At 32.5% G+C, this 18,749-nt stretch overlaps 1 protein-coding gene across 1 annotated transcript; it reads left to right on the top strand.

Annotated features, from left to right (window-relative positions):
- The first annotated feature begins 481 nt into the window (after positions 1-481).
- Positions 482-3,642, top strand: LOC120072911 (cytochrome b-c1 complex subunit 9, mitochondrial-like). Its single transcript, XM_039025441.2, has 3 exons — positions 482-940; positions 2,501-2,548; positions 3,321-3,642. The coding sequence occupies exons 1-3, from the start codon at positions 821-823 to the stop codon at positions 3,369-3,371; spliced, it is 219 nt and encodes a 72-aa protein (XP_038881369.1). The 5' UTR covers positions 482-820; the 3' UTR covers positions 3,372-3,642.
- Positions 3,643-18,749: the final 15,107 nt, after the last annotated feature.

Genomic DNA, 18,749 nt, shown 5'->3' with positions numbered 1-18,749 from the left:
CTGCGTGAAAGTTTCTTGTACAAGTGTAGTGTTGAGCTTACCACACTCTATTGCTTAAGTTAGTATAGTATAGAAAGTGTATAGATCAACTAGCCTCACAAAAGTAAGGTCGGTATCTCCTTCAAAGATTACTTATTCTTTTCCCCTATGGAGTCATTGGATGTGGCTATTTATAATGCCCTTCCTCAGATAATCCTTTGTGATAATGTCTAACTCCGATGATCTTAGGGTGGTTTGCGATGGTCAAGGTTGCAAGGTGCCAAACCGAGCACGATTTGATTAGTTTTTATTGGTACATATCTAACAGCTCGGCTGGTTGGTCCATAACTCAAGACTCTAACTTTTTTCTTCCGAGTCCTACTTTTTTCCAGGTCGTCTCTCAATTTTCCTTAGGCTTTGGTCAGCCCATGGGCTTTATGCTACCTGGTACAACCCTCAACATATAGAATTATTTATGAAGTTTTATTAAATCATAAAAATTAAATTCTAACTTTTAAAACAAACTAAATTCTAACTTGCTCCCACTTGTAATTTAACCTAAAAAGAAAAGTTTTAAACCTATTTTAATTTTATAATTATATACTTTCTAGTTTTTCATTATAGGGAAAAAAAAATGTGTTGTGAACCACAATAACCGGTTCGATCGTTGTTGCTCCGGTTGAACGGAACGGATCAACCATTGACCAAAAGAACTTTCTTGCTTCCCCTTCAATTCAATCGTCTCAAAATCTCAGATTCTCAACATCCTCGCAGTAGAGAAGCCCTACGAATCGAGTTGCGTAGATCAGGAGGAAGAAGGTGAAGCCTATACATCACGCTAATGGATTCTGCAGCTCGTAGGAGCGGAGGAGGCCTCCTTGAAGGGCTTTACAGAGTTATTATGCGCCGGAACTCCGTTTATGTCACCTTCATTATCGCCGGCGCTTTTGTTGGCGAGCGGGTAAGGATCATTACTCTTCTTCATGTTCTACATCGAATCCATTTCTCTTGTTCGGTTTGGGTCGTTTCAAATTGAGAAGAATGATGCAATTTCAACTGATAATAGATCGTTCTGTTGTGTTAATTGATTCTCTTGGCATTACCGGTACTGAGATGTAGCTGTAGGAACCATTCTTTTTGTAGGAAAGTTGGTATCTGAATAGAACTGGATAGATTTTGCTTCATCGTCTTGTTTATTGATATGATGCCGCCTTTAGGGAGAGGGGAAAAAGTTAGGGCTGAAATTTGACACTTTGCTCACCTGTCGCTTCTGGCTGGAATTCTGTAGTAGATTTTGTGGTTGTGTGGCGGTATATGGTCTTGAAATTTTTCCTAGAATCTAATATTGAATTCATCAGTTATGTTGTGTAAAGTTTTAGAGTGAGGGGTTGAAATATTTCATCCAGAAGTTTGGAATTTCATCGCCGTTCCAATTTATTGTTTTGTACCATTTGCCAGAATGTGTGCATTCCGTTATTCGCCTCAAAATGACCATTGGTTTTGTATGGTTATTTTTTTGTAATTCAGTTAGTTAGATTATGTGGGTTGTATAGAAGGATCATCCAACCTCTAACATAGTTCCAGAACTTGGTGTTTCATCCTATCTCTATCAACGTGTTATAAGACAAACATGATAAAGATACAGTATGAAACAATCTGTAAAATGAGTGACTCTGTATGACTCTGACTATATCGGCTTTGAGTCAGACTGTATCATCTTGTCCATTGTCTCATGTGTATCAACTATGGATGACTTGATTTTTTTTTCACGCCTTTCAATTACATTTCCTGGTCAATAATAACCATTTCATGTTGCTATCCCTAACGAGATACTTAAACAATCTACTTGATGTTCCTGTCAAACCATTCACTATATTTGAACTTAACTGAGAATAGCATGTTTTCTCTTGTTAGTTGTTAGTTATTGAGTATTTTGGTACCGCCTACAACTTTTAATTAATTTTAGGTTAAAATATCTTTTTGGTTCATGAACCATGGATTTTAGTCTATATGCTTTAAATTGTCTAATTTAAAGTCCGTGTATTTTCAATAAATCTTAAAATTAGTCCTAGTAGGTTGCATGGTTTCTTGTTGATCTTTTTCCAATTGTCTCATCTCTATCAGCATCCCCTTCATGAATTATGAAAATTAATTTACATAGTGTCTTTTCTTATATGAAAATTAATATTATTATTTAACCAAGTTTGATAATAATAATTTTTTAAAAACTAAATTTAAGATTTATTGAAACTACGGACTTGATTTAAGATCTATTGAAAGTATTGGACTATAATTGAAAATCTGAATATATAGGGACAAACCCAAAGTACATGGACCAGAATGATATTTTAACCTTAATTTTATGAAAGAATCTTATTCTTCTCAAGAATTCTCAAGTCTTCTATGGATTGTTTTTTCTGTATTGAGTTGGATAATCGTTTGTGTCTTGTATCCTTGTTCTCAATAGTTGGTACTGCAACTTGGAGCATGCTTCTTACTCAATTTGGTTCCCCTTATGCAGGCTGTTGATTATGGGGTTCACAAGCTCTGGGAACGCAACAACGTTGGGGTATGAGATACTGACACACTAATTCTTTGTTTTGATTTGCTTCATTTAGAAGAAATTGCTTAGATTGTTCAAAGGTTAGAGTTATTTTTTCTAATTAGGCTTTGATGTCTCTATTGCAATATAAATAGAAGTTGGCTTAGAACTCCTAGCTTAGTATATCTGTCAATTTTTGGACATTGGCTCTGCATATATTTGACATTTATCAAGTAGTAATTGAGGCTTCTGTGAAGCTGAGCAACTCTAGGAGAACTGAAGTTTGAATCACTTGCTCATTTCATGATCGTTTTTAGGGGTGTTCGTGGTTCGTTTGGTAGTCAAACCGAACCAAACTGAAAAACTCGGTTTTGGATATATACCAGAACGATCAAACTGTTTGCTCCAAACGAAACCGATACTTCAGTAAAAAACCAAAATTTCGGTTTGGTTTAGTTTGGTCGGTTTTAATGAGCACCCCTTATTGTTTTCCCAAAGCTCTAGATTTGAATTATACATCAGTGTTATTAGTTAGAATTATGTGATTAGGCTATTGTTTCTGGCTCAAAATGTGTGTGTGATTAGGGTGCAGTTTTATTCTGCCCCTTAGTCTTCCCGACCCTACTATTTAATGCTTTCCGAGGTGTGTTGCTTGTTACGCATAGTTTTGAAAATTATAAAGCTGCCCATGTCCGAAGTAAAACTTTAGGATCGCAATGCGCAGCCATTTACCATCACAGATTTGACTGTTTCTGGATGCTTGTTTTGAATTTTGATTGTGTTACCCCTTTGTTTGCAGAAACGATACGAGGATATTTCAGTTTTGGGGCAAAGACAATCAGAAGAATGATATTCTCCCAATAATTTTGCTATGTATAATTTGTTGTCACCAACAACTAATCTTCTGATTCATCTTTTTGAATAAGTTTACATGTCCAATTTTGTCCCACCTTCTGTCATAAGCGCTTGGTGGGGTGACCTTTAAGCGTTGCTTGTGGTTTTCTTCCCATTAATTTTTCAAGATTATCACGACCTTGCTTGAACAAGATCTGTTCGGTAGGTTGTGCAATGTGTTCTTGAGTTAATTTTTGAAAATTATCGTTCAAATGTTCCTGCTTTCACTGGTTGTTCTAGATTTGGTTTATTCTTCATGCTAATTTGCATTAGAAATGAGAATGTAAAATTGTATTTACTGATATGTTCTAGAAAAATTCTTGTAATGTTTTCAATTGAAAAAATAATTATTGACAATAGACTTTGTTTATTTAATCTAATGAGAACAAACTTTATCGTATTTATAAAATGATAGGTCATCAAATTAAATAATTGATGAGATGGATAGAAATATGTAAATATTTGGTAATGAAAGTGCATTGTTTAAAAATAAGATTGTTAAAAATTAAGAAAATGATGTGCAACTAGAAGTGCAAAATAATTAAAAGTAGGTTAAATATAAATTTGGTTCTTAATCTTCAAAATTAAGTTACTATATTTTTTAATTTTTTAAAATTCACAAATTTACTAAACAGAAAATTAATAGTTTAAGGATTAAATAAACACAAATGTTAAAAATAAATGGTGGGTCTCATTAGTTAAAGAAAGATGAAAGAAATTATCATAATTTCGAAGTAGATCTTTCATTCTAGCTTTGTTCAACACTAGTATAAGAGAAGATAAATTCATCAAAATATTCATATCTTCTCTATAAAATGATAGTTATAATTGCAACCAAAGATTATGTTCTGAAGATCATAATACAAATGAACCTTTTCCACTAAAATATTCCATTAGAGGAAGTACTGGCAAATACTTACCAATGTTTTGGTATGGTCATATATCATAAGTTTGATTTTATGGTAACAGTTTTGTGTCTCCCCTCAAATTAGACTAGGAGTTGGAATGTATAGGATAACTAGGAATCTGAGGAGTGTTGAGATGCGTGAAGAACTGAGATTAGAAAAAGAAAATTGGGTTGAAAACTGTTGGAACAAAATGAATTTATATTATAAATCGGGCCTAAATGCACAATCCAAAAATGAATTTTGGATTACATTACATTATAAACTCATTTCTATACGGGTCTCCAAGTAGCTCTTAAAGAATGAAGAGGTACTGTTTTTGTAAAATCATGAATCGTCACGTAGTTATATGTTTTTGTTCTTTCAACTCCTAATAAACGCCCACCTTAAATTCTGCCCCAAATCCATCCACAGAAGCATTCTAAATCCAAGTTTTGCTTAATGGGGACGTCAAGCTCAAGCAAAGATCAATAAAATTTTGAAAAAATAAACATATATCTTGGAAAAGAGAGTTCAAAGTTGCCTTATTTAAGCATCCTCTCCCATACATTCATTGCATCATTCACTCTCCCTTCTTTCCTCAGTCCATCAATCAAAGTGGTGGAAGCAATGAAACTAGTAACATTTGTAATAAAAAAAATAACAAATGAAGAGAACGAGAGATGAAAACACGAGAAAAATCAAGTGTTTCAATTGAGTTTCATTTATCGCGTTTTTGACAAAATATTAGAAGAGTAGTTGTCTCACATCTGAAAGGTTTAAGAGAGTGATGACTCTAACACTATAAAAGAAACATCCGCTTTTAGTTTCAAACATATGACTCCAATTCGAAACACTTTAAGCTCTGTATATTAGCTTAGTTATGTGAGAGATATAATTGCTCTTGTAATTATGGTTGAGGATAGATTTCTCAGTGATTATAATAAATTTTCACATAATGAAAAAATTTTCCGTCCTTGATTTTTTCTCTAGTTTAGAATATATTCCTACACTAATAGTGGGAGGTTTTTTTCGATACAATGTTTGTTGAAGTAAAAACATTACGAGTACTTATATGTAAATAAGAAACTAATACACTAATTTTAAAACTCTGCTGATCATTCTCAATAAATGATCAGACCACTACCCAAAACAAAAATCACTAACATTAATTAAAAAAAAACTAATTCAATTATAAGTTTACATCAATTCTTAACAACGTTACTTCCATCCACAGCTTGTTCGGAAGTTCTATAGCTTTGCTTGCATTCCATTCCCACAAAGCATCTCAATAAGTCCAAAGTAATTATAATTCTTGGCAATACTTGCTTGCTTGAAAAATCAATCAAAATTTCACATGCCTCACAAACCTTGTCTTCTCTATAGAGCTCATCCACTTCAATTTCACAAAGTGACATTAGAGATTTGCATTCTAATTCAATCATTTCACAAGTCATGGTAATCACATCCTTAAACTTTTTCTTCCTCAATCAACCTTTTGATCATAATATGATCGAAATTAAAAAGATTAAAATGATTTTTTTTAAAAAAAATGTTAATGTTTATCATTGAATTTGTTAAGTTGTATCAATTTTCACTCTCAACTTTTTATTTGATCATTTTGACTTCACGAGTGTTGCGATTTTTACACTATATTCAACTTCTTGTGAATTCACTTGCAAATTAAGCTTTGCATAGTAGAAATATGTCCAAATTCAAAACGTATTAACTTTTACAAAAATGAACCTATCACGAAATTTAAATAAGTTAGTGCAAGGACTAAGGTAAAAATTGGCCTTAGTTTTTCTTTTTTATTTTTGTGTGTGTTAGTTTAAATATTATTTTGTTCTCTATACTATTGGTTTTGGTTCATTTTTGATTTTATACTTCTAAAATATTTATTTTAGTTTCTGTAATTTTAATTATGGTTCATTTTAGTCATACTTTCAACATATTCATTTTGGTCTTTGCACTATTAGTTTCGATTCATTTTGGTTCACATACTCTCAAAATATTTATTTTGGTCCTCTAGTTTAAAAGAAGACTATTTTGGTCCCTTTAGTTTTTTTTATGAATCAAAATTGTCATTTTTAAAAGTTCAAAAACCAAAATGAACTATAGTTGAAAGTACAATATCAAAAATAAAGATTTTGAAAGTATAAGGATTAAAATAAACTTAACTTCAAAATATAAGAACAAAGATGATTATTTCAAATATATATAAATTAAAATAAATCAAAGTCAAAAGACCGACCGAAGTAATATTAATTTTTTTAATACATCAAGAATAAGTCAAAAAAAGAAAAAAAAAAAAACTTAAAATATGAAGTATCAAATCATGGAAATTAGCTAAACCGAGCATGTATTAGTACTTAAAAAAAAATTGCAAATTAAGGAGGGATGCTGACGCAGATAAGCGTCATAAGGGTCCAGGTGGAGAAAAGATAGAATGACACATGGCAAATGCTGAGCCAATTGGTTAAACATAGTGAGGATGGAACGGTAAGTCATCCAACCAAAACTAAAGTCGTTGAGGCGGTGCCGTCGAACCACTGAGAGACAAGTGTCAGAGTCCACATGCCACGTCGGCAAAAGTGGCCCCCACTTTGGAACAGTCTCTCACTACACTACAAAAAGAAAAACAGAATGTTTGAGAAAAGCAGTGAGATTTTTTATTTGACTTGGAACCAACAAAGACTCAAAAGTAGTTTAAAAGAGCAATCTTTCTTTCCTTCTTTTTTTTCTTTTTCATATAATGTTTAAGTTTCTCCATAAACTTTTATAAAAATAACAATTTAATCGGATTGTCTTATATTTTAGTATTTATAAAGTTCAAAATCACTATAATGTATCAATATATATTATATTAATTAGGATCTCATTCAAATATTTATCTCTCTTAATTAATTATAAATCATATTCATAATTAATTATATTGTATCAACATACATTATATTACTTAATTATAAATCATATTCATAATTAATTATATTGTATCAACATACATTATATTACTTCCCTTATACACCGTATTAATTATAAATCATATCCATAATTAACTATGTTTTATAATGTATCAATATACATTATATTTTATATTAATCATATTAATATAGCATTTTCCTTAAATAATTTGAACAATTCAAATTATTCCAAAGTTATTTATTCCTTGTTTTATCTTAATGAGTCGGCAAGGAGACCTAATGGAACTAGATTAGAAACTCTAATGATTCGAGATTAATAAATTAAATTAATCAATATTCATTAACTACAGATCACTCCACTAAAGATCTGCAGCTGCAATCTTCGCTTTATAGATATATTTATGTGTCCACGAATATAACCAATCAACAGTAAGTCGACCCTTAATGAATCGTTCATAACTACAATTGGGTCAAATTATCGTTTTATCCTTATAGTTACATCTAGCTTCTTAAGGTACCACTGATCCCTCTAATGAACAGTTAGTTATAGTCCAACTATAAACTAGACCTCTCTCTCGGTAGTGAGAAGGTGAGACACCTCATTGTTCAAGATTCGAAATTAGACGTTTAGGGAACAATTCATCTATTTACCCTAAAGACAGGAATGACTGAATTCCATCCTATGTAGCTATGTTCTCCACTCCCTATTCGAAAAAATCCATAAAATGGTAGGCTTATTAAGTCAGCAAATATGGCCACTCTCACCCATGCAGATCAAAGGACTACCCCCATAGACAAAAATTCACAACCCCTTCAGGATTAAGGTCGAGTCACTTATGGTCATCCTATTGAAATATTAATCTCTTCAAGTAACGATATTATAAAGAAAGACTAATCATTTTGCAATCCGATCTTATACAAACTCTTTGTATAGGATACCCTCACTCACATGTCTCTACATGAACAATTAGGATCAAATCATTTGTAACACTTTACGACTTTTGTAACAATTACAAAGTGGGTCGTATCTATAGTGTCACCATAATAAGACACTCAATCTTATTCATATACTACAGGTCATTTAAGTTGTTACTTAAACATGTTCCACCTGTACGTCAATGATATACATGTTTATGTTACATTAAATAATCTCAAATCTTGTTTATTGGATTGAGTTACACAATTGTAAATGTTAAATAAAATAACTCCTTATTTTATTAAATAAATTAATTTCGTTTATACATTACAAACCATGAGATTTGGGGCACAGTCTCCAACAAAATTATGTTAGGAGTGCGAACAAAATCCCACATTAGTCAAGGAAGGAAGTGATCATGGGTATAAAAGTAAACAAAATCTCACATTAGTCAGGGAAGGAAGTGATCATGGGTATAAAAGTAATGATAATTATCTTCATCGGTATGAAGTCTTTTGGGGTGGTTCTAAAAGCAAAGTCATGAGAGTTTATACTCAAATGACAATATCATACCATTATAGAGATAGTTGGAGGTTAATTATCCTTAACAAATTTAATTATAATTACTTTACTTTTGTAAATTAACTAAGAGAAATTTAACACATATGATTAAAGGTGAGCTCTTAAAAGAGAGTAAGAATTTTTAATATAGACCAAATAAAAAATATATTGTAGCATTTGAAAATCTAACAGCTAAATATAATACTTTAAAACTTGAAAAGATATTATTGTTTGAAAAGATATTATTGTTCTTTTTTCTTTTTAGTTCCTCGCTTTCTCGATAACTATAGACAAAAGAAATGAGAAAGGAATAATGAGATGGATAGGAAAATGGCAATTGCTTCATTGTTGGCATGCAATGATGGCCAATTGCTAAGGTTTGGAGAATAGTCTTATTCATATACTTTCTTTTTCGAGAACCTTATAGATGCCTTTCACTTTTGTCCCAAATTCATTTTTATTTCTGTATTTAAATAAATAATAATATATAACTTATAGGACTGTTTTTAAATATAGAAAAATTAACCAAAATATTTATAAAATATAACAAAATTTTAGAACTATCAATGATATATGCTGATAGACCCTGATAGCCTTTTATCAGTGTTTATCAGTGACATTGATAGACACTAATAGAAGTCTATCGGTGTCTATCAGTGTCTATCATTGATAGATCTAAAATTTTGCTATATCTTGTAAATATTTTCAACAGTTTTACCATTTAAAATAATTTTCCTACCTTAAGCGTAACTCAATTAATTAAAATATATACTATTGGCTTAAAGATTTTTTTAATCTTCACTTTCAAATGTGGTTGGATTCAACAAACAATTTATAGCAAATGACAAATGAATTCATCTATCATTTCTTCACAATATTATATACAAATAATGAAACTTAACGTTTGTAAAAAATTACATTAATTTTTAATCATTCGTGTTTATATTTAAACTTAAATGTGGAATCAATTCATACAAATATATTCTAATAGGATAATTAAAACAACCAAAATACATATCATATGACATGATTGTAAAGTTACATTAAACAGAATGAAAACTTACTTTATGATTCCATTGTGATAATTAGATATCCAAGTAATGATAAATGTTCTCCAATCCTAATACCATATTGAAGGAATCATGAGGTCTAAAGCAGAAGCGAGATCGGTCCCAAATTTCATTTTCACAGAAATCAACATTTATAGTACATAAAAAATATGCATTGATAGTGAAATTTACAGCATGTTAATTAACAGAGAAAAAGTTTGGATCATGTTTACCCTTGAAGAAATCAAACCTTCTTCACGAAATCCTGCTTTCCAAATTGATCTACCACGAACCAAAAGACCGTCAATGAGGACACCACCATAAACATTTCTTTTGTATTCTCTGTAAGGGAAGAGAATCCTCAGGAGTGTGTGGGCTCTGAAATTTTTTCGGGAAAAGAAGAGAATTTGAGAGGGAATTTTCTCAGGGAAAAAGAAGCACATGTTGGGGAGAGTTTTATGTGAAGAAGATGATGAAAAAAAACTCCAAAAAATTGAATCAACCCACAATGCACGTCTGATGATAGAAAATTAAGGGGAGAGAGTTATTTAATTTTGAAATTTAAAATTAAAATTTAAATATATATATATATATATAACTTACTATATGTATATATAACTATATGTTATATCAAACATAACACATAACCTATAGTTTTAATATTGTATCAAATACAATATAACTTATAGTTTGTATTTCTCTCAATAATGCATAGCATTTAATATAAATCACATTTATACTAAAATTAATTATATGAATCCAATTCACATAATTAATATTTGAATCATATTCAAATATTTAATTCCTCTCAAATACATTATAGTAATTATATCACATATAATTAATTTAAATTGATTATATCACATATAGTTAATTCCCTCAATTGATTTGAACAATTCAAATTAATAAAAAATTTGATTCTAAATAATCTCTATTGAGCTACAGAAGGGACCTTATAAACTTGTAGATTGAAGCTTCAATTTTACTTAAATAATTAATTAAACTTCTTTAATTAAATTATTCAACATTCATTAATTACTTATCACTCCACTAAAGACTGACAACTGCACTCTTTGCATTACAGATATATTTTTATATCCATTGGATATAATCAGTCAATAGTGCGATGACCTTTCACAAATTACTCGTAAGCACAGGTGGGCCAAAATTATCATTTTGTCCCTATGGTTACATCTTACTCCTTAAGTACCACTAATCTTTCTAATGAACAACAAGTTATAGTCAAACTATGACCAAACCCTCTCACGCCAATAAAAGGTGCAGCACCACATTGTTCAAGCCCCGGAATTAACCTTTAAGGGAGCAATTTATCTACTTACCCCAACATTAGAAAATGAGTGAATTCCATCTTATGTAGTTGTGTTCTCAGCTCCCGAATCAAACGAATCCCCGAAATAGTAGGCTTGTTAAGTCAGCGATCTGACCACTCTCACCCATGCAAATCAACGGACCGCCTTCATAGGTAGAAGTTCACAGCTCATTCGGGATTTAGGTCATGTCACCTATAGTCATCCTGATGAAATGTAAGTCTCTACTATTAACGTCCTTATACAATGGGACTAATCATTTCGTGGTCCAGTCTTATACAACTCCTTTGTATAGAATACCCCATTCACATGTCTCTACATGAATAATCAGGATCAGATCATTTGTAGCACTTTACAACAATTGTAACATCTACATAGTAGGTCGTATTCGTAGTGTCACAAGGATAAGGTACCCAACCTTATCCATCTACTACAAACCATTTAGGTTATCACTTAAATATGATCCACTTGTATGTCTCCATGTATATGTTTAAGCTACAGAAGATAACCATGGATGTTAATTTATCGGTTTGTGGGTTAATGCTACTAAATGTCAAATAAAATATCTCATATTTTATTAAATAAATAATTTTTTTGTACATTACAATTACAAACTACAAGACCCACGAGATTTAAGGCATCAACCTCAACAATCTCTCACTTATCCTAAAACTAGTGGGGTGTACAATATAAAAGCCATACTAATATAAAAGTACACACAAAAACAATAAACTAGGGCATAAAATTGTTGGATCAACACCAGCACGCAGTGGAAGAAATCAGGATCCATAAGCATTCTAATTCATTAATTTTGGTTGAAAAGAAACATGCTAAAAACAGAGTATAATGGGTTTCATGAACATACGTTGGTGAACCAACGAAATCTCCATTTTCAGTTGCAAAATCCTCCAAATCGTTGTGTAAACCACCACAAGATCTTCCTTACTATCCTCTTGGTACTCTAGATTGAGTTGTGGGACTCAAAATAAGCTGGAATCAAAGGGAATATGGAGAAAGCTCACTGAACCAACCCATTGAAGAACACTTTCTTCATCCGAATTTTTCAGCAAAAATTCATTCGATTCATCATCCCTTTCTTCACTACAATCTCTTCAATATATTGCAGACTATCATGCAAAAAGATGTGTTGCATGGGATGCAGCTCATGCTTGGAGTAAACCAAAGAAGAGATGGTGGGTTCTTTGTAAGCAACTTTGAAGATGACTTGAAAAACCCATTTTTTCAAGTTTGTGTGATTTTTCAATTTCCAAAAATCCAAAAAATAATTTTAAAATCATATTTTATTTCTAAAATCAAAATTTATTAATTTCATAAATTAATTTTCTAATAAAATTAATAAATAATTATTTAAACAATTTAAATAATTCTAATTAATTTAATATCCAATATTAAATTAATTTTTTCACAAATTCATCTTCATATATTTAAATCATTTTTAAATATATTTTCTCCAATTTCGTTTGATTCTAATTTGAACGTTTCAAATTAACTTATCACACTACTCTAGAGCTAATCCATTTTCGAGCTAGTAGGGGGATCTCATGAACCTACAGATCATGGGCTCCAACGATCCGAGATTAATCGGCTAAACTCATTAGTCCGATCTAACCCCCATTCATTAACTAATGGATCACTCCACTAAAGCCCATAGTTGAACTCCCCTCACTGTAGATATATTATGTCCACTCAATATAACCATGATTAGTAAGTTAATCCTTCACAGGTTGTTTGTAATAATGGCTTGGTCACTGTTTTACCCCCAAAATTACTTCTTGTTCCTTAAGTCCCTGTTGATCCCCTAATGAACAATTTTTTTGTGATCCAATCACAAAACCGAGTCCCTCTCATGCCAAATGAAAAGGCGGGATCCCTTGTTCAAGCTCCGGAATCAGCACTTAAGGGATCAACCTCTCTACTATCCCTAAAGCGGGTAGGAGTGAATTCCCTCTTGCACCTTATGTCCCTAGCTATCTATCCTATCTTACCCCTGAAATGGAAGTCATATTGAGCCGGCGCTGTTGGGCCAACCCTCACCTATGCAAATCTAAGGGCAATCCCAGATAAACAGAAGTTCATAGTTAGCTTAGGATTAAGGCCAAGTTACCTAGATCATCGCTTTGAAATAGCCAGTCTTAAAAAGTAAACAACGTTATAAAGTAAGAGTGACTCATTTTGTTGTCCGATCTTGTACAAACTCTTTTGCACAAGGACACCCTCACTTCTTATGTCTAACATGAACGAATTAGAATCAATTCGTTTGTAGCACTTTACAACTCCTTGTAACAACTACAAAGCAAGCCACATCTAATAGTGTTACCAGAATAAGGTACCCAATCTTATCCATATACTATGGATCATTTTAACTATTTACTCAAACCTGATCCACCTTTATGTCTCCACATAAAGTTCAAGTACTCATCCAATGGTCAAGGGACTTTTAGGTTTATTGGATTTCTATTCAATTAATAGATCTATTTAGTAACACCTTTATTGAATTATCAGAATAAGCTCCATTGTTTACATACCACGAGTTTATGATATAAAATCCAACAAAAATGTACCTAGTGCAAAATCTCCCACTTGCCCAAGACTAAATGTGACATGTCCTGTTGATCCATACTCTGTAGATGACTCTCAAACACCTTAGTCGGGAGCGTTTTTGTAAATGGATCAACAACGTTGTGCTTTGAAGCTATCTGCATGACGATCACGTCTCCTCAATGCACAATCTCCCAAATGAGATGATACTTCCGCTCTATGTGTTTTCTACGTTTGTGATTTCTGGGCTCTCGGGAATTAGCCACAACATCACTATTATCACAATAAAGGGTGATGGGCTTAGCCATGTTTGGAACCACTTCCAGATCAGTCAGATATTTCTTGAGCCACACAGCTTCCTTAGCAGCTTCACAAGCAACTATGTACTCAGCCTCCATAGTGGAGTCAACAATGCACCCATGCTTGATGCTTCTCCAGACTACTGTTCCTCTATTAAGAGTGAACATTGATCCTAATGTGGATTTCCTAGAATCTTTATCAGTCTGAAAATTAGAATTCGTGTATCTTGTAAGGATCAAATCCTTATAACCATACACGAGCATATAGTTCCTCGTTTTCTATAGATACTTAAGGATGTTCTTAACAATAGTTCAGTGATCAAATCTTGGATTAAACTGATATCTACTAACTATCCTCACTGTATAGCAGATATCAGGTCTAGTACATAACATCGCATACATCAGGCTACCAACAACCGATGCGTAGGGGATCCGTCTCATTTCCTCAACTTCTTGAGGTATCTTAGAACACTGTTCCTTAGACAATATAACTCCATGCCTGAAAGGGAGCGAGCCTCTCTTGGAGTTCTACATCAAAAACTTTACAAGCATTTTGTCAATATACGATGCTTGAGACAAGGCTAGCGTTTTGCTCTTTCGATCTCTAAAGATCTAAATGGCAAGAACAAACTACACATTTCCCAAATCTTTCATTTGGAATTGGGTCGCTAACTAATTAACCAATTCTTAATTTCAATTTGTAGACCTACACCATTCCCAATGAGTAGGATATCGTCTAAATACAACACAAGAAAAGTTGCTGAATTGTTGATTATTTTCTTGTAAACACAAAACTCATCAACATTCTAATCAAAACCATAAGATTTGATCGCAATATCAAATCTTATATTCCAAAATTGAGAAGCTTATTTTAATCTATAAATGGATCGATTAAGCTTACAGACATTTTATTCTTGACCTTGGGTTATGAATCCTTTAGGCTGCTCCATATAAATGGTTTCCTCAAGATTGCCATTCAAAAAAGCAGTCTTAACGTGTATTTCTAAATCTCATAGTCATAATATAAGGCAATGGACAGGAGGATCTGGATAGACTTCAACATGGCAACAAGTGAGAAAGTCTCCTCATAGTCGACTCCCTCAACTTAAGTATAACCCTTTGCCATAAGTCTAGCCTTGAAGGTTTGCACCTTCTCATCAGCACCCCATTTTCTCTTTTTGATCCATTTGCAACCTATAGGTTTTACCCCATTAAGTTGATCTATAAGATCCCAAACTGAATTGAAGTACATAGACTCCATCTCGAGATTTATAGCTTTGATCCACTCATCTTTGTCAACATCCTTCATTTCTTTCTTATAAGATCATGGATCCTCAACTTCTCCATCAGCTACGATAGTTATAGTTTCTATTAAACCCATATAATGAATAGGCAGGTTTGCAACCCTCCTACTACGTCGAAACTCCCTCAACACTTGAGGTGGATGTGACCTACTGACGAACCAACTTCAACAACTCTTGTTGAGGTTTTGGGCTCTTTAACAACTCTTGTTGAAGGTTCAGTAGTTTCATTAGAAAAATCATTTAACCTAATCTTACTGTGGGGCTTATGCTCCCTTATGTGGTCCTCTTCTGAAAAAGTAACGTTTTTCGACACAAACACTTTATTATCCTTAGAATCATAGAAGTAACCACCTCTCGTTCCTCTATGGTAACCTACAAATAGACACAATTTTGAACGTGATTCCAATTTCTTAGGATTTTCCTCTAGGCAACCTCAAATCCTGAAATAGCGTAAATTACCTTTACGACCACTCCATAATTCCAAATTTATTCCAGTAACACTTTTGGACGGAATGCAATTCAAAATGTAAGTTGCAATATGTACTGTATAACCCCAAAACGAGTCCGATAGGGAAGCATAACTCATCAAAGATCGAACCATGTTCAACAGGGTTTGATTTTTCCTTTATGATACACCATTCTACTGAGGTGTACCAGGTGTCTAAAGTTGGGATACAATTCCATGTTCTATCAAATAGTCTTGGAATTTTAGATTCAAATACTCTCCACATCGATCAGGTCAAAATGTTTTAATGGTTTTATAATGTGTTTTCAACTTCAGCCTTGTACTCCTTGAACTTTTCAAGAGCTTCAGACTTATGTTGCATTAAATAAATATACCCATACATAGAATAATCGTCAGTAAAAGTGGTGAAATATTTAAAGCCTCCTTTTACCTTAATATTTATCGAACCACAGAGGTCTGAATGTACAAGTTCTAAAGGTTCTTTGGTCTTGTGACCTTTTCTAATAGAAGATCTTTTAGTCATTTTGCCTTCAAGGCATGACTCAACACATAGGTAAAGAATTTTCTTCTAACTCACTTAGAAGTCCATTCTTGACCATTCTCTCAATCCTATTGAGATTTATGTGTCCTAATCTTAGGTGCCAAAGATGGTCATTTTTCTTAGAAGAAATTTTCAGTATTTTATTTTGAGTTATCGTAATTTTAAACAATTTGGTATTTAGAAGGGCTTTAATTGCTAACGTTCTTAGCACATAGAGATTATCTTTGAGATTTTTAGAACAAATATATACACCATTTTTGTAAACAAACACTTTATTTACATCAAATGAAACAAAATATTTTTGTTCTAATAGACACTTTATAGAAATAAGGTTCTTTTTCAAACTTGGAACTACATATACATTATCTAGTATAATAAACAATTTCTGTAAATAAAGTAGAAGTCTTCCTACTACCATAACTAACATGACGTGCCTAGTTCCAACACGCATCATCATCTCCCCAGCCTCCAGTTGCCGCCAGAAACTAATGAAGAAAAAACATGATTAGTGGCGCATGAATCTATTATTCAGGCTGAATCATCATTATCTACTAAATAAGTAAATCATATTTACCTTACTTGATCTTCTTCTTTCTTGCCTAGTATTTGGGACAATTCCTTTTCCAATGTCCTTCCTGGTTGCAATGGAAACAAATTCCCTTTGCAGCCTTGGCCTTTTTACCCTTCTGGGCAGTAGCTAGTAGGTTAGCTTTCAACTTTCCACCTTTCTTCTTCTTTCACTTTTTGGTGTCACTTGCCTCATAATTTAGGCCCATGTTCAATCGTCCTCTTAATATATCTCATAAAATTCTAGATCATGCTTACCATATAACATGCTTCAAACATATTTATCATATGCTCAAGTCTCAAAATTGTCTAAAACCAGGAGTTATAGGCTCTGTATGATTTTGGGACGAGGGAAGGATTGGAGTAAACGATCGAGTAATAGACAATACTATCGCGTAGAAAAAGGAAGTCTATCGTATAGTCTCGATGCTCGATCGTTTAGTAAAGAATACTATCATATAGTAAACTCGATGTGATCGTTTAGTCTCTCGATTAGTAATCTGATTACTTGTGTGTTTCGTTGTCTTGAGAATTTTGAAATCATATTTCTTTTATCTCACAGTTAGCCATAAAACTGTCTAAAACCACCCATTAAGGTAGTTATTGGAAAAAAAAATATCAATTATCATATAATTAATAAATTATAAATAAATATAATAACTAACTTATCATATTATATTTATAACCTATAGTTTTAATATTGCATCATATGCAACATATAAACCATAGTTCTTTTTCTATTTTATGGCATTTAATATAAATCATATTTATATTAATTCTTCCAATCAAATAATAATGTATTAAATACATCATATTAATTATATCATATATAATTTAATTAATTTAATTATATCATATATAATCAAATTCCCTCTTGTTAATTTGAACATTTCAAACTAACCCAAAGACTAATTCTCAACTTGAATCCGTTGAGCAATCAAAGGGACCTTATGAACCTATAGCTTGAAGCTCCAATGATACGTGAATAACTGACTAAACTCTTTCTAAAGACCGACAACTGCACTCTTCACACTACAGATGTGCCCATTGGATTTAACCAATCAACAGTACGATGACCCTTCACAAATCGTTCGTAAGTACAGCTGGGCAAATTTACCGTTTTGCTTCTGTAGTTACCTCTAACTTCTTAAGTACCACTGATTTCTCTAATGAACAATAGATCATTATCCCATTATGACTAAACCCTTCTCGAGCCAAGAGAAGGTGTGACGCCATATTGTTTAAGCCTCAGAATAAGCCCTTAAGGGAGCAATTTATTTATTTACCCTTGTTTCGGGAAAAGAGTGAATTCCATCTTGTGTTTTCGAGTTCTCAACTCCCCAATCAGACGAATCCCCAAAATGGTAGGCTTATTGAGTAAGCAATCTGGCCACTCTCACCCATGCAAATCAAAGGACCGCCTTCATAGGCAAGAGTTCACAACTCACTCAGGATTAAGGTCATGTTACCTATAGTCATCATAGTGAAATGAAAGTCTCAATTATGAACGACGTTATATAACGAGACTAAACATTTCGTGGTCCGTTCTTATACAAACTCTTTTGTATAGAGTATCCTCGCTCACATGTCTAATACATGAATGATCAGGATCAGATCATTTGTAGCGTTTTACAACATTTGTAACACCTACAGAGTGGGCCACACTCGTAGTGTCACCTGGATAAGGTATCCCTCCTTATCAATGTACTATAGACCATTTAGATTATCACTTAATGCATTATCCACTTGTATGTTTCCACATACATGCTTAAGTTACAACGATAACCATGGATCTCAGTTTATTGGTTTATGGTCAATGCAACTAAAATATCTCATATTTATAGACTGAAGTGAATAAAATATCATATATTATAAATCACAAAGTATTTGTTCATACAAATGTTTACAAATTACAGGACCCTATATTTTCTTATTT

Source organism: Benincasa hispida, chromosome 3 (genome assembly GCF_027475165.1).
Source record: "Benincasa hispida cultivar pf3 chromosome 3, pf3_genome.v1.1, whole genome shotgun sequence".
In the NCBI taxonomy this organism is placed as follows: domain Eukaryota; kingdom Viridiplantae; phylum Streptophyta; class Magnoliopsida; order Cucurbitales; family Cucurbitaceae; genus Benincasa; species Benincasa hispida.
This window is presented reverse-complemented; position numbering and strand designations above follow the sequence as displayed.